Source organism: Oncorhynchus mykiss, chromosome 5, assembly GCF_013265735.2.
Source record: "Oncorhynchus mykiss isolate Arlee chromosome 5, USDA_OmykA_1.1, whole genome shotgun sequence".
Lineage (NCBI taxonomy): Eukaryota > Metazoa > Chordata > Actinopteri > Salmoniformes > Salmonidae > Oncorhynchus > Oncorhynchus mykiss.
Genome location: NC_048569.1, coordinates 51,079,084 through 51,102,393, shown reverse-complemented (window position 1 = coordinate 51,102,393; position 23,310 = coordinate 51,079,084). Strand labels below are relative to the sequence as shown.

At 45.0% G+C, this 23,310-nt stretch overlaps 1 protein-coding gene across 4 annotated transcripts in view; it reads right to left on the bottom strand.

The window, feature by feature from the left end:
- Positions 1–23,310, bottom strand: part of camsap2a (calmodulin regulated spectrin-associated protein family, member 2a) — a 78,551-nt gene that overhangs the window by 35,991 nt on the left and 19,250 nt on the right. For all 4 annotated transcript variants that reach the window (XM_021603254.2, XM_021603256.2, XM_021603255.2 and 1 more), the window contains exon 3: positions 1–118. This exon is cut by the window's left edge and continues 47 nt beyond it. In XM_021603254.2, coding sequence (XP_021458929.2) covers positions 1–118 — 118 coding nt within the window. The remainder of the gene's footprint in view (positions 119–23,310) is intronic.

Here is a 23,310-nt window from a genome sequence, read left to right as displayed (position 1 = left end):
CGGTGCCTTCGTCGTTGTGGGAAGAGTACTGGAGGACGCACGCCACCAACTTCTCCAAGCTCACAGTCTCCACCGTGTACGCCGTCATTAGTGTGTCGATCACCGCCAGGTGGGCGCTCTGAAAGGGGACACAATAAACAGAAATTGAGCTCATTATGTACCGTGGAGTCATGGACCTCCTTCTAATCTGGTTACTCATGTAGCTTCCTTATTCCCTCTGCACTTGTCAAATTGGCTAACTGTTACCATGGCCCTAGACTTTTTTGGGGGGGCCAGGCACAGAAACACAAAGCAGCAAGGTAAAACCTACACAAAGCATCAGTGTAAAACCCCAACTACCAGTGTGAAACCCCATATTAGAAAAACCCTATAAGAGTTTGGAATATGGTGGAATCTATAGAAGACCAGGCCTATCAGAAGGGTGTGGCCATCTATTGCCATCTTGATAAGACCTATCCAGATCTATCCAATCTACGAGGGGGCACAACAAGGATAGAGGGAAGGGAGTAGGTTATGCGAATGGAATTGAACCATGGAGTGCTATTCCTCCTCCACATATTGCCTGGCATATCTGTCTCCAGTTGGCCGCTCCCCAGTGGCTGCTGCCCTGGAAACAGTTGGGTCCGTCCCTTGTTGTGCGACCCAATTAAATTTGTGTTCACGCACACTGACAGGGAGAGAGAGAGGGGCCTACACCAAGCCTACAGCCTGAGTCAGGAGTTTAGAGTGTGTCTCTGTCTCAACCACAGACTGAAATAGAACAGTAATATAATGTACCTCTAAGGTCTCAACATCCCACTATATAATATTAATATCATCATTCCTATTCATATTGGTTCTAGGAAATATAGGATGCTGGTGACACGTTTAGAGTACATAATAAAGCTGTTGAAGACTTAAAGAAAGATGAACTACTATAATAAACACAAATTAAGAGGCACTACTTGCCCTGAGACATGGCTGTGTAGACTCATTAGAAGCCATATGCTGCCATGTTTTAGGGCAATGGCTACAGCAGGAGAATGTGGCGTATAGTACCCCGTCCCTACAGGCACTCCAAATGTCCGTTCAGCTCAAGGGCTTGACTGGCTCTGATTATAGCCATGTGCAGAGGCCTTCAGTGGAGTACAAACCCGTCAGAAACACACACGCTAAAAGCAGAAGCCGCCCACGCCAAGCCAACAATGGATTCCCCAATGAATACACAGAGGCAATATGAAAAGTGACTCACCCCCCTCCTCCTCCCCGTCATACTGGTGTCCATGTGTACAGCTCTGGCTAAAAGTAGTGTACGTTCGGACTCTGTCATACAAGAGCAGTATCCTGAAAGCCCTATAATGACAAAGACACTGGCTACCCTGCAATTATGTTATTTTAAGTCCCTCTGCACTGTAGCCAGGTCATGGTAGCGTGCTAGGGATATGGGACCAAATACAACACTTTTGACAAATGTATTTTCAGAATCTTTAGGGGTGAGACATGTCAATAATTTTGACCCCTACCTTTTTGAGAATATTTTGTATTACTTGTTTTAAAAAAATCTCTTTCTCAGAGCAAATTTTCCTCTTTTTTTTGCACAAAATATAGCTCAGTACACAGTCATTATTTCTCATCTTTATCAAGTGTCAATATTTTCAAACCCCTCTGTATACTATCTGGGATGATGCATTACACCATGTGGAAGCCAAATGAAACCACTCAGCGGCAAAGAGACTTGAGTCATGGGTTAGGATTGTGTTCATTAGGCACCAAACAGAAGAAAATAGACTGAAATAGGGAGGGGCTACTTGAATTTGTCCAATAAGAAACACTCATTTTTGTTTCCCATTGCAAAACATTTTCCGTTGTGTGCCCTAATGGAGATGTGGCATACTCAATTCGGCTTCATTTCATGTTGGAAAAGTTTCTGTATAATGTATACCAGTGAATTTCCATATAAGGCCTAAATAGGGTTTGGGATAGTGGGGTAGGATTAGTCTGAGCCATATAGATTACGATTGAATCTAAACTGTTGGCTATGTAATCCCATTTCTCAGCGGCCATATGAAACACATCCCCCTAATGTTTAAGGTGAGTTTTGGGGGTAGGGTTACCTTATCCCATATCTATGATTAAGGGCAATTCCTGCTAACGCTAGCATTTCTATATACTAACCTGCAAGCATTTCTATACGCAATCAGCACATGCTAACGCTAGTAGCCTTGCGGTAGCCTGCGCTCGCATCTGTAGCAGTTTGTTACTGACTCTGACACCCAGTGAGTGTACTGGCTAGCTATATAATTACACACCACTCCAACCTAGCAAACCAAACACCATTGGAGGACTTTAACCCCAACAGCATTTAATAACATACAGTGAAGACACTTTGCAACGCCCTCAATTTAGCCATCTAAACAGAAGGGCAACAACACACTACTCTTCACACACACCCCTCATTACCTAAGAGAGCACAGCGCAGTGAGAAATGAATCTGGCATGTCAAAACAAATTAACATCCCAGACCGGCCTCATCTGGAAAGGCCAAAGGAGCAATGTCATTTTTCAAAGGGCTTTTTCCCTTTGGTGCATCCAGTGGAAGGATATTGATTTTGATCTGCTTTGTCCCCTGCTGCTGAGACAAAATGACAACAATAAAGATCTTATTATGTTGTAGAGAGTGTCTGGGATTGCTTGGGGGAATGTTGCTATCCGGTATGAATGGGATCATAAAAACACCTGCGGTACTACCAAGGGTGGTATTACTATGTGTGCATCCAAAATGGGACCCTATTCCCTATAGTGCACTCCTTTCCACTTAAAAGTAGTGCAATATGTAGGGGGGTAAGGTGCTATTTCAGACAGAGTCTATGACTCTTGCCCATTGAGATCAAGGGCAAGATTGTTTGAGTGACAGCCGAGCTGTTTACCTATGCTTTTAAGTGTTTACTTGGTAATACTGACACGTCACTACGAGCGTTACTGTTATGTGGACCCGTGACCCACAAGTCTCCTTGATCACAGCTGCTATGAAAACTGATATACAGTATATCCGGTAGTGATCTCATAGTAGGCTACATAAACCTATCTATCGTATTAAACAAACATACAGTGCCTTGCGAAAGTATTCGGCCCCCTTGAACTTTGCGACCTTTTGCCACATTTCAGGCTTCAAACATAAAGATATAAAACTATATTTTTGTGAAGAATCAACAACAAGTGGGACACAATCATGAATTGGAACGACATTTATTGGATATTTCAAACTTTTTTAACAAATCAAAAACTGAAAAATTGGGCGTGCAAAATTATTCAGCCCCTTTACTTTCAGTGCAGCAAACTCTCTCCAGAAGTTCAGTGAGGATCTCTGAATGATCCAATGTTGACCTAAATGACTAATGATGATAAATACAATCCACCTGTGTGTAATCAAGTCTCCGTATAAATGCACCTGCACTGTGATAGTCTCAGAGGTCCGTTAAAAGCGCAGAGAGCATCATGAAGAACAAGGAACACACCAGGCAGGTCCGAGATACTGTTGTGAAGAAGTTTAAAGCCGGATTTGGATACAAAAAGATTTCCCAAGCTTTAAACATCCCAAGGAGCACTGTGCAAGCGATAATATTGAAATGGAAGGAGTATCAGACCACTGCAAATCTACCAAGACCTGGCCGTCCCTCTAAACTTTCAGCTCATACAAGGAGAAGACTGATCAGAGATGCAGCCAAGAGGCCCATGATCACTGTGGATGAACTGCAGAGATCTACAGCTGAGGTGGGAGACTCTGTCCATAGGACAACAATCAGTCGTATATTGCACAAATCTGGCCTTTATGGAAGAGTGGCAAGAAGAAAGCCATTTCTTAAAGATATCCATAAAAAGTGTCGTTTAAAGTTTGCCACAAGCCACCTGGGAGACACACCAAACATGTGGAAGAAGGTGCTCTGGTCAGATGAAACCAAAATTGAACTTTTTGGCAACAATGCAAAATGTTATGTTTGGCGTAAAAGCAACACAGCTGAACACACCATCCCCACTGTCAAACATGGTGGTGGCAGCATCATGGTTTGGGCCTGCTTTTCTTCAGCGGGGACAGGGAAGATGGTTAAAATTGATGGGAAGATGAATGGAGCCAAATACAGGACCATTCTGGAAGAAAACCTGATGGAGTCTGCAAAAGACCTGAGACTGGGACGGAGATTTGTCTTCCAACAAGACAATGATCCAAAACATAAAGCAAAATCTACAATGGAATGGTTCAAAAATAAACATATCCAGGTGTTAGAATGGCCAAGTCAAAGTCCAGACCTGAATCCAATCGAGAATCTGTGGAAAGAACTGAAAACTGCTGTTCACAAATGCTCTCCATCCAACCTCACTGAGCTCGAGCTGTTTTGCAAGGAGGAATGGGAAAGAATTTCAGTCTCTCGATGTGCAAAACTGATAGAGACATACCCCAAGCGACTTACAGCTGTAATCTCAGCAAAAGGTGGCGCTACAAAGTATTAACTTAAGGGGGCTGAATAATTTTGCACGCCCAATGTTTCAGTTTTTTATTTGTTAGAAAAGTTTGAAATATCCAATAAATGTCGTTCCACTTCATGATTGTGTCCCACTTGTTGTTGATTCTTCACAAAAAAATACAGTTTTATATCTTTATGTTTGAAGCCTGAAATGTGGCAAAAGGTCGCAAAGTTCAAGGGGGCCGAATACTTTCGCAAGGCACTGTAATGGAAAGCATATTGGGTCGTTCCATTTGATTTCAATCACTTTTTGACCGCACCCCTTTTGATTTAAACAAAACTTTCAATACATATTTGCCAATGGTAGATGTGGTCAGAAAGTGACTTTTTTGACCTGAGTGCTATAACATTTAGGGAGATAGAAGTGCTCAAAGTTGACCCGTTTCGCATACCCCACCATACCATGAGACATCCATGTCTTCATCACTAGAAAATAGTTGATCACTAGTTGATTTTAATATAATTTAAAAGCTTACAAACAGGGTTGTCAAACTATTTTGTGTCTCAATCCACCGCATCCGCTTGTGTCGGTGGCCGAGCTACAAAATGTTTGTAGCGTCCGAATGGTTTGGCCTACAAACTTTTACACTCCATGGGAAGGGGAGACTCTCTGTTTTACTCTACGACCCTCACAAGTAATACAGGATTGATCTGAAGTCGGGTATGCTGATGTGCCAACTTCTGTCTATAGCTTCATAATCGCAGTTTTGCTCTACACACGGGACTCATCTGACACACGGGACTCATCTGAAAGTAGCCCATACAAACTAATGGAAGTATGGAGTTAGTTTTGTGCCAACAAAAATAAGGGGTTAAATATGTGTCCAAAAAACTACAATATTTCCTGAGCTGTCTTATATCTCCTAAACATTGGACAGACACTTTACAACCTTATTATTTTTTAATTTTATTTATGAATGTGTTATTCAATTAGTTTTTCTGAGCTATAGTAGTAAAGGCCAAATTCAATATTTTATCAATATAATTTTTTTTGATACCCAAAGGGGTCCTAAAATTCTAAATAAAATAGCTAAATGATCGTATGACTATCTTAAAACAATTCCAGATGTTAACTTAGCACTATCCCAATTTTGGAGGTATTAAGGCCCGCAACAAACTAAAATTGCAGTGGAAAATGAATGTTTCTTATTTGACCAAGTCTAGATTTTACATCCAAGTTTCAGTCCATTTTTCTATTGTTTGGTGTCTACTGAACATGACCCAGATGTGTACTTTTCTGCAGAGACAACCCTCTATTGAAATCAGCTTAAACTGAGCACAAATGAGGGACAAATATGTACAGTCTCAGTCTCTTATGTAATCTGGGTGATACACAACAATGTTTAATTGTTTGATCAAACATTTGTTGCGTAAGAGGCTTGACCTGATTGTAACCTCCATTGGGAGAGCTGTAACCTGCTTGTGGAACATTAAGCTAGGGCCTTACACATCAAGCACTGACTGGCTCTCAAAGCACACTGTACCAGGATGAGGAAACAGTATCACAGTATGTACTGTACATAATATTGTCATTTAGCAAACGCTTTATCTATGGTGCTTGCGGTGTTGCAAGCACCATGCTCCAACCAGAGCCAAATATATATTTATATATTGGCTTCAACCAATTGAGCCATTGGAACCCACATTGTGCCAGTGCTTTCCAAACAGCGGGTAGCAGCCTGTCCCCCTTGAGCTGCTCCTAAACACTGAGTGGTTACTTACTAGAAACATGGTTCAGTCTATTTGGGGACTCACCAGGAAATGTTAAAGTTTAGGTGATTCACGAGGCAAAAAAGTTTGGGCATCCTATGCAATGCGTGCAGAAAGCTGGCACTGACACTAAAACAGATCTATAATGCAGTGTGGGGATTCAATATTAACAACCAAAACTGATATAATATTGAAATAAGGACTGGTTTTAGAGCAGTCAAAAAATTACTTGTCCATGTCCAAAGGCTCTCTCTCTGCCTGACGGGTTCCTAAAAATGGAATCCGTCCCATTCCAGGTAACCGTGGCAATAGCCTCACGCCATCTCGACTCGACACAGAATAGCACTCAACGTTGGATGTCTGCAGGACATCAGTATGGTAGGAAAAAGCTGTGCTATAGAAGGGGTTGTTTGTTTAGCAACTTAACCGATGAGTGTGCAATTATGGGGCAAAACAGACAGGGTTGGCTTAGACTGCTGACATCGTGAACTATCTCTAATGTTTATTGAAAACATACAAATTGATTTGCACAATGAGCACTTGTTGTCTCAAATACATTGCTACAGTTGTTGGTTAGCTACAGCTAGTATATTTGAGCCATATTATCATAGACGTGACATCAGTAAAAGCACCTCAAAATGAGACATGGTATGAAGAACAAGATAAAACAAGCCACATATGATTCCCCACGTCAGCTTCTTGTCATCGTATCTAGATATCTGGACATCCAGAATCACAACAACAGTCAGCCTTCTGCCCCATTGAAGCGCGCATGATGTTGTCAACTAACCCGTCTATTGGAAGGATTGAAACTGCTAGTTTGAGAGTGGAAGAGGTTCGAACTGCTCAATACAATTTTATTTATAAATATATAGAGGAAAACAATATTATTCAATACAGCATCCCAATAATTAACTGTGAGAATCAAGAGTCTCACGAGTGGCAATACACTTCCCATAGAAAATATTATAAAGAGCACTGAACATCAATTTAATTTTGGAAGAATTCCAAATTACAAACTCCTTGTAGTATATAGATCTCTTTCGCTCTCTTTTTCCCTTTGAAATAGATGGAATGGATCCTTTGAGAGAGTGCCCAGATGCAGGCAGACACACATGCTCGTGTACACACACACACACACACACACACACACACACACACACACACACACACACACACACACACACACACACACACACACACACACACACACACACACACACACACACACACACACACACACACACACACACACACACGCACACACGCACACTCTGCAGGAAATAGGCCCACTGTGAGAGACAGGAGAAGACCAGCGGGCAGGATTGTTCCTTTCTAGTGTATACGAGAAGACAAGGTCTTCAGTGAGGGTTTTATAACCATTTGGGTAACATGGTTCATCTGTGCATCTCAAGAACACATTTGGCTACTGAGCTAAAGCCTTTCAGCTTTGGGAACCAACATCACACAAGAATAGTTGACCAAACATCCTAAATTACAGTTGGAAGGTCCACAGTGCCAAAGTGAACCGAAAGGAGAACAGTGTGTGTTATCTAAAAGCATGCTGTTCAACGAGTCCCAACCTTTTCATGTCCATCCTTTGTAATAAGATACATTTGAGGAAATCTTCCCTGATCTAGCAAAAATCCTCTACTCTGATTTCAATAGAGTGACGTGAAAATTAGATTTTTCCATAATCTCCTCATTAGGTACTACAACCAGCTTAGCCTACTGCGGTATTACTATGAATCAAACAAAAGCTTTAACAATGAAAGACTATAGTTCTCTCTAGGTACCAACAGATCATGAAGGAAGAAATTGTCAGATACTACATTACAGTAACATGATGTTAGCTACTGGAATTCTGTCTTTGAAATTCCAGGTAATTATGCATTTTACCACTTCCTTCTTCAGCATGAGGATTTTTAGAGAGAGACAGTTAGGTATATCAAACAGCTACTATCAGGATTTTCCATTATGACAGCACAAGTCAAGTTCCATTCCGGTCTTGGTGCCACACTACAACCAAACCTTCATCTCCGGTGCCATACTCTTTATGTTATCTGGCTCTGAAACCTGGGCATCGTTCGTTAGCCATAAATGAAAATCTTGAAAAAGACAGGTTCTATTGAACAAGTTCAGGTATCCATGCTTCCCACTTGAAAACGTTTCCTTCCATTTGGTGTTTATTGTGACAAAAAAAGACTCCTTTCACTCAGGGGCGACGCCACGGCAGGGCCTGGCAGGACATTGGCCCTGACAGTTTTAATCCAGGCCCAGCCAATCAGCTATAGAAGCGACAGGTGCACTTGGTTTCTCTGCCATGTAGGCGAAGTGTTCCCATTTTGAACCATTTTATTTGTCTGAAGATACAAACTATGCCTACTCGGCCTACTCGGCGGGCCCAGAGCGCTAAATCAGGTGCACTTGTAGGCATACCACTGGTCAATATGATAGCTAGATCACCGTGTCTAAAGCAGCTTCCACAAGCCTACAGCAAAGTTGATACTGTCTGTAGACAGTATCATGGTTTTGAAATGGTAAGATTTCAAAACCATGCCTAGAGAGTAGCCATTAAAAAGTCCATGCAACTTCTTATGTGACTTGTTCAGTGGCGATTTTAGCATGTAAATCTTGGTGGGGTAAAACATTTATAAAAATGAGATGCATGCCTGCAACGCCACTACACAACAGAATACATTGATTGCACTATAACGGTGACAAACGGTGCCCTACATAATGTTGTCACAACAGCAGAGCTTTATTTCCAGCACCATGGAGTGAATCCTTACCACCGCTGCACCTGAATCCTGCACCACCGCTGTCTGTCAGTGAAACAATTCATTCAGTTAATTTACTGCCTTTAAACCATATGGCTGAATTGCTCAAACAGATGTGGTTTCTACTGACAATTGAGATGTACAGACTATGGCATAACGACAAACGGATTACGACAAGCGGATAAGAGTCAATCCGTAATTTCGATAGACATTCCTGACCGAGCTAGGACGGTCGTAGTCAACATACCTATTTGTTCAGCACTTTTGAAATGTACAGCAACAGAATTCTGAACATAGGCGTTCTTACAGTATTCTCCATGTACACCAAATCAGAACTGTAGGATAAATAAAAGGGACATATAAGCAGACAATGAAAGCTCTTACAATATTCAATGATTACTATTCTCTAAAACAGGCTATAGGCTACATGTGCGCCACCAAGTCGGAACAGGACGCTAAGTTATGAAGGGGAAAGTTATCAAATAATTAGGGTGAGTGTTGGGTGGTCCTTTGCTTGGGGTGATGTAAGTTTCCTTCAACAATCAGTCTTCCAGATAAATGACACAGACACAAGAACCTTGGTATAAAACTCTTTAGTAATAAAATGCAATTGCAGACAGAGATTCACATACATAATACCTGTAACGGTTTTCTGTGTGAGAAGGAGAGTCGGACCAAAATGCAGCGTGTAGATTGCGATCCATGTTTTAATAACCAAACATAAAACACGAATCAACACAAACACTACAAAATAAAGAACGTAATGAAAACCTAAACAGCCCTATCTGGTGAAAACACATAGACAGGAACAATCACCCACAAACACACAGTGAAACCCAGGCTACCTAAATATGGTTCCCAATCAGAGACAATGACGAACACCTGCCTCTGATTGAGAACCATATCAGGCCGAACATAGAACTGGACAAACTAGACATGTAACAGAATGCCCACTCAGATCACACCCTGACCAACCAAAACATAGAAACATACAAAGCAAACTATGGTCAGGGTGTGACAGTACCCCCCCCCCCCCCCCAAGGTGCGGACTCCGGCCGCAAAACCTGAACCTATAGCGGAGGGTCTGGGTGGGCATCTGTCCGCAGTGGCGGCTCTGGCGCTGGACGTGGACCCCACTCCATAATAGTCTTAGTCCACCTCCTTAGCGTCCCTAGATAGGTTACCCTCCTTAATGACAGCTCGGGACAGAGGGGCAGCTCGGGACAGAGGGGCAGCTCGGGACAGAGGGGCAGCTCGGGACAGAGGGGCAGCTCAGCACTGAGAGGAAGCTCAGCACTGAGAGGAAGCCCGGGCAGGTAGTTGGATCTAGCAGATCCTGGCTGACTGGCAGATCCTGGCCGACTGGCGGATCCTGGCCGACTGGCAGTTCTGGCAGATCCCGGCTGACTGGCGGATCTGGAAGAGTCTGGTTGACTGGCAGATCTGGAAGAGTCTGGCTGACTGGCAGATCTGGAAGAGTCTGGCTGACTGGCAGATCTGGAAGAGTCTGGTTGACTGGCAGATCTGGAAGAGTCTGGTTGACTGGCAGATCTGGAAGAGTCTGGTTGACTGGCAGATCTGGAAGAGTCTGGTTGACTGGCAGATCTGGAAGAGTCTGGTTGACTGGCAGATCTGGCTGCTCCATGCTGACTGGCTGCTCCATGCTGACTGGCTGCTCCATGCTGACTGGCTGCTCCATGCTGACTGGCTGCTCCATGCTGACTGGCGGCCCTGGCTGCTCCATGCTGACTGGCGGCTCTGGCTGCTCCATGCTGACTGGCGGCTCTGGCTGCTCCATGCTAACTGGCGGCTCTGGCTGCTCCATGCTAACTGGCGGCTCTGGCTGCTCCATGCTAACTGGCGGCTCTGGCTGCTCCTTGCAGACTGGCAGCTCTGGCGGCTCCTTGCAGACTGGCAGCTCTATGCAGACTGGCAGCTCCTTGCAGACTGGCAGCTCCTTGCAGACTGGCAGCTCTGAACAGGCGGGAAACTCCGGCAGCGCTGTAGAGGAGGAAGGCTCTAACAGCGCTAGACAGGCGGGAGACTCCGGCAGCGCTGGAGAGGAGGAAGGCTCCGGCAGCGCTGGACAGGCGAGGCGCACTGTAGGCCTGATGCGTGGTGCTGGCACTGGTGGTACTGGGCCGAGGACACGCACAGGAAGCCTGGTGCGGGGAGCTGCTACCGGAGGGCTGGGGTGTGGAGGTGGTACTGGAAAGACCGGACCGTGCAGGCGCACTGGAGCTCTTGAGCACCGAGCCTGCCCAACCTTACCTGGTTGAATGCTCACGGTCGCCCTGCCAGTGCGGCGAGGTGGAATAGCCCGCACTGGGCTATGCAGGCGAACCGGAGACACCGAGCGCAAGGCTGGTGCCATGTAAGCCGGCCCAAGGAGACGCACTGGAGACCAGATGCGCAGAGCCAGCTTCATGGCATTAGGCTCGACGCTCAATCTAGCCCGGCCGACACACGGAGCTGGAATATACCGCACCGGGCTATGCACCGGCACTGGAGACACCGTGCGCACCACTGCATAACACGGTGCCTGTCCGGTCTCTCTAGCCCCCCGGTAAAGCACAGGGAGTTTGCGCAGGTCTCCTACCTGGCGTAGCCATACTCCCTGTTAGCCCCCCCCCCCCAAGAAATGTTTGGGGCTGCCTCTCAGGCTTCCATCCGCGTCGCCGTGCTGCCTCCTCATACCAGCGCCTCTCTGCTTTCGCCGCGTCCAGTTCCTCTTTGGGGCGGCGATATTCTCCAGGCTGTGCCCAGGGTCCTTTACCGTCCAAATCCATTTTTCTAAGTAATGCAGCCTCTCCCACTGCTGTACCTGCCTCTGTTCCTTCTCCTGCTGCTGCTGCCTGTTGACACGCCACTTGGTCCAGTTGTGGTGGGTGATTCTGTAACGGTTTTCTGTGTGAGAAGGAGAGTCGGACCAAAATGCAGCGTGTAGATTGCGATCCATGTTTTAATAACCAAACGTAAAACACGAATCAATACAAACACTACAAAATAAAGACCGTAATGAACGTAACGAAAACCTAAACAGCCCTATCTGGTGAAAACACATAGACAGGAACAATCACCCACAAACACACAGTGAAACCCAGGCTACCTAAATATGGTTCCCAATCAGAGACAATGACGAACACCTGCCTCTGATTGAGAACCATATCAGGCCGAACATAGAACTGGACAAACTAGACATGTAACATAGAATGCCCACTCAGATCACACCCTGACCAACCAAAACATAGAAACATACAAAGCAAACTATGGTCAGGGTGTGACAATACCTCAGTAGTCTATAGTAAAGATATGTGTGGCAAAACAGGAGACAACACTCTTTATACTAGTTGGTGTAGACAATCTACCATCAATCATACCCTAATATTCTTGCATTGGATTAGATACAAAGTATCTAAAATGAGAAAAACATGTCTAGACTGTGGTTTCTCACTTTACTATCTTGGCCTTGAGGCTGCGTGACTACACCTGACCCCCAGGGTAACCCCCAACACCCCCCCCCCCCCCCCTTTGAGACTACCTAGTCTCATATAACCATGTACAGAAATCGACGTTAGACATCTGGAAATTTTAACCATTCGCATATAGGTAATATAGTAATCATCCTCTGGGTCAGTGGCATCATAGTATTCATCATAGGAGGCAGGTAAAGCCAATACCTTTAAACCAGGCATGGTCTGTCTCTGCCATTGGTCTACTCATTGAACCAAACAACTCTCTCATGGATTTGGGTTTAGACAAAACAACAACAAAATATTAACACTGCAGTCCCGTTTGGAGCCACTTTTCAACCTAAGTCTCGAACAAACTTTACCCATGTGTTGACAGGGCAGGCTTCACCCACACAAACAAGTAGTGTGGATAGAGCCAACATAGTCAACCACCAATGACCACTTGCTGTCGTCTTCCCTCTCTTATACCCCCTAAGGGTTTGTTTATTTACAACATAACCTTGCTGATCATGTAAAATAGTTGGTTCTTCAGGGATTTGTTATTGCCCTTCATCTTTTTCAAGTCTTTGGTCTCGACTTACATCTGCTTCTGCATTTAGCTTCAGGCTGCGTCTGGCTTCATCCTCTCCTGTGGGCTGAACACCTTCTGGCAATGGGACAGGTGGTGCCAGCCGGACCTTTCCTGAACTGCCGTTGATGTTGCCATGGTTACCTTGAATGGCCCCCTCCATCTTGGCTGGTTCCATTTTCTCTTGTGCACCCGGATTTTGACCCAGTCTCCAACCTCCACAGGCAGGCAGTTGGGGTCCTCAACTGGTACCTCCTCCTGAGCTTTCCTAGTGTGAGAGTGGAGAGATCTGACAATAGTAGTTAGCTCTTTCATGTACTCCAAGTGTTCTACTTCAGCTAGAGTGAGGTCTATTTGTGTGTCAGTCATGGGTCTGTGTGCGGGAACATTCATGGGTCTTCTTTTCAACATTTCATGTGGTGTAACACCCCAGGCCTTTATTAACACTACTGCACATTTTCATTAACACCAGCGGTAAACAATCCAACCAAGATTTCTTGGTGGAGTGGCATGCCTTAGCTAACCCTTGTTTAATGGATTGGTTAGCTCTCTCGGTAACCCCATTACTCTGGGGGTGGTAGATGGACAAAAACATCTGGTCCACTCCCATCATTATGGCTACCTGCTTCACTACATCACCAGTGAAGTGGGTACCATTGTCTGCAGATAAAACCTCTGGAACACCAAATCTAGGTATTATCTCCCACACTAGTGGCTTTGCTACTGTCTTAGCATCACAGTATGTGGTGGGAAATGCCTCCACTCACCTGGTGAACCTGTCAATAAGGACTAAACAGTACCTTGTCCTTTCTTTTCTTTCTGCAAGATCTATAAAATCCATGGCAAGATGGACAAATGGTTCTCTTGGCGTAGGGAAATTACCTAGTTTCAGAGGTGCTCCTTTGGCAATGTTAAATTGTATGCACGTAGCACATCGAAACAGAAACTGTTTCACATGCTGAGTCAAATTTGGACAAAACCAATCCTAAGAAATTGCCTCTATCATATCCCCCCTTCACAAATGGGCCATACCATGGGCCACTTGGTAAACAGAGGCGATAAGACAAGTGTGTCTCCAAATTTTTGAAACAGGGTCAAGCTGTTGCCATACCAAATGAAAACCAACATCCAAAGCCTGTTTAGACGCCAAATCATCAGTGTCTTTCCCAACAGTAGCAGAGAAGAACATGGAGTGGCTATGAGATTTGGAGGCAGCCAATTTAGCAGCCTCATCTGCCATGGCGTTACCCATACTCACAAAATCTTTCCCCCCAGTGTGAGCAGCAACCTTCACAATAGCTAAAGCAGAGGGCAGCACCATAGCCTCCAAATGATCTAAAACCATAGTTCTATTATGAATAGGAATTACACAAGCATTGTGAAAACCCCTACTCCTCCAGACAAAGGAGAGACAAATCCCTATCGCATAAGCAGAATCAGAAAAAATTGTACCCCTTTTCCCTTCTCCCATTTTACAGGCAGTTTTTGTGGCAAAAGTTCAGCCTGTTGAGCTGAGAAAGTATCTGGTAATGGTTGTTGTATGTGAGTGGTTCTATCAACTGTCACAATACCAAACCCTGCAAGTTTCTTCCCTGTATTTTGATCTATATATGCAGAAACGTCAACAAAAAGCTCCAAGTCAGCATCAGTCAGGCCAGTGTCAGAGAGGTCAGGCCCAGCCTTCATTGGTGTGGGATCCACTGTCTCTGCACTGTCTTTGGTTGAATCTGTCATGGTGTCCTGTGATTTTGTTTTAATCAGGTTCTATGTAATGTGGACTGAGTGACTTATCTGTATGGTACTGTATAAAAACCCAGTTCTATCCCCGTATACAGGTAGTAGAACGTAACATAGGATGATATACCCAACACAGTTCTATTTCCTCTAACCCCTCTTCTTTAGTTTCACTACATTTATTCACTAACCACGCTCCTGTAAATGGTTCCACATATGTGTGGTAAATAACCACAATTGGTTGCTGTTTTCTCAATGACATTCAATCCAGCATTGAAAAAAGGCGCTAGTTTAAGTTTGTTCTAGTCCTACCTGAAAGAGTCTGACCACAAGTCAGAAAACACTATGATGACACACCCAATGCGTTCAATGGATCCTTTGTAACTGAAAGTAATGATATTATATTACTGAGTTTGGGTAATCCAAACGTACGTTACTGATTACAATTTTGGACAGGTAACTAGTAACTGTAACAGATTACATTTAGAAAGTAAGCTGCCCAACCCTGACTGCTGTGTATTAGTAACCGTTACACTCACTGAACAAATATCCCCACAGCATTCCCCATTTATTCCAGTATGCACAAATATTTTATAAACCTGAATTTAAATGGAAGTTTCAATATACACATCGCAGATAAGGACAACAGCTGCATCTAAGAATGTAACACCACCATCTCAAAAACAGCACAATGTCACTAACTACTTTGTAATGATGTATGGCTAGCAGACAACATTCAAGTCTTAATAGAGAAGACCTACTTATACCTAACCGTACATACCCTGTCATACATATCCTAGCAGCACCCCTTATAGCACAGATAGAGCAACAGAGAAACCATATACAGTGGTTCCCCCTTTAAAAGTTGCGAGCTTACACCGCTTAGAAGTACCCAGCGTCACAGCTTCATTGCTCCAGACCACCACAAGGGGGAGTTAGAGCACTCATTATGCATTTGGGCCCCAAGGTTGACCAACCATATTGAGTGGTTCCAATGACGAATTTGACATGAGCCACACCTCCTTGGTGACTTTCCACAGCAAATATGGCTGACAAAACATTACGGGGAAGCAAATGTAAGTAGTTATAACGTCATATCGAGTCAAGCAAAACATTTACAATTGAGAGGAATATGTTAGTTAATGTAGAGACAAATGATTGTGCATATTTTTTGGTCATAAAGTCAATTTACGAAAATCGCTATTTAGCAAAAAACAATTCTGTCATATCCAATACCAGGTATTGGCCTGACGAGACGGCTGAGGGAGCCTGATGAGCCGGCCGAGTCTGATGAGGCGCTAATGCGCCTCAATAATGAGTAGTCTGATGACCTCAAGTGCCGGAGCGGGAGTATACGTGAAAAACTATGCCAAACACAGCTTAATTACCCGATCGGTTCATTACACAATGCTACTACTTAATATCTAAGTTATTCAATTCTTCCAAATACACACAAATAGCTTGCATTGATTATTCATAAGAAATACAGAATGACTTTACACCTAGATATAGTGGAGAGTTCTTCTCTCTGTAAATACAGCTTCACTAAGGTGTAGGGGTCTGGGTTGGCTGACCAAAGTTTAAAAGAGGAATTGCTAGCTAGTTCGCTGTGTACATGTGCTAGTAGCGTCCATTGTGCAGGTAGTGTCCACCCGCTCTGAGACCAAGAAGTAGTTGTATCCCTTGCTCTGTGAGGGCTATGGTTTTTGTGGAGCGATATTTGTAATGCAGGTTTGTGAGTGTGAAGTGTTGTTGTGCAGAGGGTCCCAGGTTCCTGCTAAGTGAGGGAGAGGGACGGAACCTACTCTGTTACAAATGTATATCCTTAGTTAAACTTTCACAAACAACCAAACTACAGCTATAATCACAGACCACCTAGGAAAATAAGGGTCTTCCTAACTAAACCAAAAAAAACTTTCCTTCCCATATCAGCAAAACCGTTAGGAATGGTTACAGTAGAGCTGCTAATTCATTATTATTCTTTGCAAACACAGCAAACCAAAAAGCCTTGACAGAGAGCAGAAAAACTTCTGGACCCAGCCTCAGCAACTTCTCCCATGTAGAGCTTAGCATCCATCCTTTCATCCCTAGACAGAATTGTCAAGCTCTGCCCCATTGTCTTTCCCACTGCTAACTCTCCTTCAACATGGCATGAGGAATGCTGAGTTACAATTCAAATAAAGTAAGCTCTTTCAAAATATTCTGAGTGCGGGCCTACTGTATCTTTGGTGTATCTAATTGTAGACTTGAGTCTGTCCTATGGACACCGTAGAACTGGTTTAACGCACAAAGTAAAAAACCCTTTCGGAGAGTCCAATGGTTTTGAAATCATACAAAGAGATATTGTGACAATATAAATAATGTACTAGAGTATGTCCAAAAGCAGAACACGTTGCTCAAATGTAGCAATGACCTTGATCTACAGCTGTTGGTCATCATATGACGTGTAGGCTATAATGCACGTCATTACAGTAACATGCTAGATTTAGACCGGACATGAGTGTGTTTGTGTATGTGTGTGTGTGTGTGTGTGTGTGTGTGTGTACCATAAGTGTGTGAGTGGCAGGAAATGTACAATATGTGTGTACCATAAGTGTGTATGAGCATCAGAGTACCGTTGAAGTTTACATACACCTTAGCCAAATACATTTAAACTCAGTTTTTCACAATTCCTGACAAAATTTAGGTCAGTCAGGATCACCACTTTATTTTAAGAATGTGAAATGTTAGAATAATAGTAGAGAGAAGTATTTATTTCAGTTTTTATTTCTTTCATTACATTCCCAGTGGGTCAGAAGTTTACATACACTCAATTATTATTTGGTAACATTGCCTTTAAATTGTTTAACTTCGGTCAAACGTTACAGGTAGCCTTCCACAAGCTTCCCACAATAAGTTGGGTGAATTTTGGCCCATTCCACCTGAGAGCTGGTGTAACTGAATCAGGTTTCTAGGCCTCCTTGCTCGCACACGCTTTTTCTATAGGATGATGTCAGGGCTTTGTGATGGCCACTCCAATACCTTGACTTTGTTGTCCTTAAGCCATTTTGCCACAACTTTGGAAGTTTGCTTGGGTTCATTGTCCATTTGGAAGACCCATTTGCGACCAAGCTTTAACTTCCTGACTGATGTCTTATGATGTTGCTTCAATATATCCACATAATTTTCCTCCCTCATGAAGCCATCTATTTTGTGAAGTGCACCAGTCCCTCCTGCAGCAAAGCACCCCCACAACATGATGCTGCCACCCCCGTGCTTCACGGTTGGGATGGTGTTCTTCGGCTTGCAAGCCTCCCCCTTTTCCCTCCAAACATAACGATGGTCATTATAGCCAAACAGTTCTATTTTCTTTCATCAGACCAGAGGACTTTTTCTCCAAAAAGTACTTTATTTGTGCCCATGTGCAGTTGCAAACCGTAGTCTGGCTTTTGTATGGCGGTTTTGGAGCAGTGGTTTCTTCCTTGCTGAGCGGCCTTTCAGGTGATGACGGTTTAGGACTTGTTTGACTGTGGATATAGATACTTTTGTACCTGTTTCCTCCAGCATCTTCACAAGATCCTTTGCTGTTGTTCTGGAATTGTTGATTTGCACTTAACGCACCGAAGTACGTTCATCTCTAGGAGACAGAACGCATCTCCTTCCTGAGCGGTATGATGGCTGTGTGGTCCCATGGTGTTTATACTTGCATACTATTGTTTGTACAGATGAACGTGGTACTTTCAGGCGTTTGGAAATTGCTCCCAAGGATGAACCAGACTTGTGGAGGTCTGCAACTTTTTTTCTGAGATCTTGGCTGATTTATTTTGATTTTCCCACGATGTCAAGCAAAGTGGCACGGAGTTCGAAAGTAGGCCTTGAAATACATCCACAGTTGCACCTCCAATTGACTCAAATTATGTCAATTAGCCTATCAGAAGATTCTAAAGCCATGACATAATTTTCTGTAATTGTTCAAGCTGTTTAAAGGCACAGTCAACTTAATCTATGTAAACTTCTGACCCACTGGAATTGTGATACAGTGAATTATAAGTGAAATAATCTGTCTGTAAACAATTGTTGGAAAAATTACTTGTGTCATGCACAAAGTAGATGTCCTAACTGACTTGCCAAAACTATAGTTTGTTAACAAGAAATTTGTGGAGTGGTTAAAAAATGAATTTTTATGACTCGAACCTAAGTGTATGGAAACTTCCGACTTCAACTGTATGTGTGTGTATACCATAAGTGAGTAACACAGCATGTGGGTGTGTGGGTGGGAGGCAGCTGCAATTTGTAGTGAGTGTCTTCAGATGTGTGAGTCCATCAGGGAATCAAAGAAAGGAGTGAGCGACAGAATCAAAGAAAGGAGGGAGCGACGGAGCGAGAGAGAGGAGGGAGAGAGAGAGCTGCATTGCAGAGAATTTCTGTTTGCCAGACGAGCAGAACATACAGTCAAATCTGTTTAACGTGCAATATCCCATTACATAAGAGATCACAGCATCACCCAGCAGATAAAGACAACAGCTGCATCTACAAATGTAACACCACCTCTCAGAAACAACACAATGTCACTAACTACTTTGTGATGTATGGGTATAGTACACAAAACACAAGTCCTACAAAGAACATCTATTTGATGCAATAACTAGCTGACACAATACACAACCAAGTAAACTGGATTACAAATATATTTGGCTCTTTCTTTATTCCTCTGTTGTATAAAAAAACTGTCCCCTGGGTAAAAAAATTGGAAAACTATCCCTTTAAAAATATTTTCACACTTGTGGTGACAGATCCTTGCCATCAGCTCTCCACACAGACAATCTTTAAATAGACTCTTACTTAAATAACAGATGCTGCTCAATCTCCTGAGTTGACATTTCAATGCTGCAGCCACACACCTTTGCAATCTATACACATTACAATGTCTCCACAGTACGCACCGGTAGACAACAATACAGGTCAGTCAGTCTTTCGGACTGCTGTGGATTGATGTGTTCCACTATTCAATCAGTAGAGATTGGGGATTTCCGCGTGACTACCATTTCAGAATTGCTTATTTGTTCTGAACAGTCTTGAGGCGTTGTGTCTTGGTCCCCTGAACTTTCTTGGGACGTTGTGTCACGGTCCCCTGAAGGTGTTGTCTAGTTGCCGGTTTCTCCCTGGGATGTCGCAGAGGACGTTTTAGCACGTTCTTGGGACGTTGTGTCATGGTCCCCTGGAAGTTTTTGTCTATTTCCCAGTTTGCCCCTGGGACATCCCTGAAGACGTTTTTAGGACGTTCCTGAGACGCTGTGTCATGGCCACCTGGACATTCTTGGGACGTTGTGTCATGGTCCCCTGTAGGTTTTTGTCACGTGATGGTTCCAGGTGTCCCAAACCCTTATACAGTACCTTCATAAAGTATTTACACCCCTTTACTTTTTCAAAATGTTGTTGTGTTATAAGGTGGGATTAAAATGGATTTAATTGTCATTTTCTAACAACAGTCTACACATAATACTCTGTAATGTCAAAGTAGAAGAAAAATTCTAAAATTTGTAAAAAGAAAGAAAAATAAAACACTAATATATATGTAAACATGTGTTTGAATCACCTTTGGCAGTGATTACAGCTACGAGTGCTTCTGGTAAGTCTAAGAGCTTTGCACACCTTTGCACAACAATATTTGTTAATTATTATTTTTTAAATTCTTCAAGCTCTGTCAAGTTGGTTGTTGATCATTGCTAGACAGCCATTTTCAAGTCTTGCCATAGATTTTCAAGCTGATTTAAGTCAAAACTGTACTAGGCCACTCAGGAACATTCAATGTCATCTTGGTAAGCTACTCCAATGTATATTTGGCATTGTGTTTTAGGTTATTGCCCTGCTGAAAGGTGAATTTGTCTCCCAGTGTCTGTTGGAAAGCAGACTGAACCAGGTTTTCCTATGCTTAGCTGTCACGATCGTCCTCCTCTTCGTCTGAAGAGGAGAGGCGAGAAGGATCAGAGGACCAATATGCGGCGTGGTAAGTGTCCATGGTGAATCTTTAATAAAGAAAGACTGAACACTATGCAAAAGAGTAACGAAAACAATAAACCAAATACGACCGTGAAGCTACAAAATGAGACCTGTGCTGACACAAGCCACTAACATAGACAATCACCCACAAACAAACAGTGCAACCCAGGCTACCTAAGTATGATTCTCAATCAGAGACAACTAATGACACCTGCCTCTGATTGAGAACCATACTAGGCCGAAAACATAGAACTGCCCCAAAACATAGAAAAACAAACATAGACTGCCCACCCAACTCACGCCCTGACCATACTACATAAATACAAAACAGAAATAAAGGTCAGAACGTGACAGTACCCCCCCCCAAAGGTGCGGACTCCGGCCGCAAAACCTTGACCTATAGGGGAGGGTCTGGGTGGGCGTCTGTCCGCGGTGGCGGCTCTGGCGCGGGACGCGGACCCCACCTCATCATTGTCTTAGTCCGCCTTATTGTCCGCCTCCGTGGCTTTCTCAGCATGACCACCCCTCTCAATGACCCCACTGGACAGAGGGGCAGCTCGGGACAGAGGGACAGCTGCTCGGGACAGAGAGGCAGCTGCTCGGGACAGAGAGGCAGCTGCTCGGGACAGAGGGGCAGCTGCTCGGGACAGAGGGGCAGCTGCTCGGGACAGAGGGGCAGCTGCTCGGGACAGAGGGGCAGCTGCTCGGGACAGAGGGGCAGCTGCTCGGGACAGAGGGGCTCTGGGCAGAGGGGCTCCGGCAGCGGCGCCGGACAGGCGGGGGGCTCCGGCAGCGGCGCCGGGCAGGCGGGGGGCTCCGGCAGAGGCGCCGGGCAGGCGGGGGGCTCCGGCAGAGGCGCCGGACAGGCGGGAGGCTCCGGCAGAGGCGCCGGACAGGCGGGAGGCTCCGGCAGAGGCGCCGGACAGGCGGGAGGCTCCGGCAGAGGCGCCGGACAGGCGGGAGGCTCCGGCAGAGGCGCCGGACAGGCGGGAGGCTCCGGCAGAGGCGCCGGACAGGCGGGAGACTCCGGCAGAGGCGCCGGACAGGCGGGAGACTCCGGCAGAGGCGCCGGACAGGCGGGAGACTCCGGCAGAGTCGCCGGACAGGCGGGAGACTCCGGCAGCGGCGCCGGACAGACAGGACCACCTGCAGGGAGGAGACAGAGAGACAGCCTGGTGCGTGGGGCTGCCACAGGAACCACCAGGCTGGGAAGACCTTCAGGAGGCTTGGGGTTAAGAGGAGGCACCTGAAAGACCGGGCTGTGGGGGAGCACTGGAGCTCTGGTGCGCAACCTTGGCACCACTTCCCCAGGCTGGATAACCACTCTAGCCCGGACCGTCCAGAGTGCAGGCACAGGTTGAACCGGGCTGTGGGTAAGCACGGGAGATCTAGTGCTTACTACACGCACCTCTCCCTTCGGCTCCATTCCCACATTCGCCCGGCACGAGCGGAGCGCAGGCAGAGGACGCACTGCACCCTCCCAGCGCCCCGGAGACACAGCACGCAGAGCCGGCGCAGGATACCCTGGGCCAAAACTGCGTACCGGCTATGGACACGTACTGGCGACACCGTGCGCTTAACCGCATAACACGGTGCCTGCCCAGTATCTTGCTGCTTATAATAAGCACGAGGAGTGAGCGCAGGTCTGCTACCTGGCTTAGCTCCACCCCTCGTGTGCCCCCCCCCCAAAAAAATTTGGGGCTGTCTCTCGTACCTGTCGCACTGCCGTGCTGCCTTCGCCAACCTCATTCTCCTGTAACCTTCCTTGCACTGCTCCATCGAATCCCAGGCGGGTTCCGGCACTCTCCCTGGGTCGATGGCCCATCTGTCTATCTCCTCCCAAGTTGTGTAGTCCTGTGAAGCCGGCCGCTGTTGTTGTTGCTGCCGCTGCTGCTGCTGCTGTCGTCGCTGTTTTCTACCACGCCGCTTGGTCCTTGGTTGGTGGGTGATTCTGTCACGATCGTCCTCCTCTTCGTCTGAAGAGGAGAGGCGAGAAGGATCAGAGGACCAATATGCGGCGTGGTAAGTGTCCATGGTGAATCTTTAATAAAGAAAGACTGAACACTATGCAAAAGAGTAACGAAAACAATAAACCAAATACGACCGTGAAGCTACAAAATGAGACCTGTGCTGACACAAGCCACTAACATAGACAATCACCCACAAACAAACAGTGCAACCCAGGCTACCTAAGTATGATTCTCAATCAGAGACAACTAATGACACCTGCCTCTGATTGAGAACCATACTAGGCCGAAAACATAGAACTGCCCCAAAACATAGAAAAACAAACATAGACTGCCCACCCAACTCACGCCCTGACCATACTACATAAATACAAAACAGAAATAAAGGTCAGAACGTGACATTAGCTCTATTCCATTTATTCTTATCCTAAAAAACAATACCGAAACTAATTTCACATGTATAACAACAGATGAAATAAACAAAGTAAAGTATGATGGGGGGGAAAGGGGGAGAATGTTTGAGGTGGTGAGAGTGGGAAAGCGAATGATTCATCATTATGTAATCACCGATTGTGAATGAAGAACAGGGCCATTTTATTG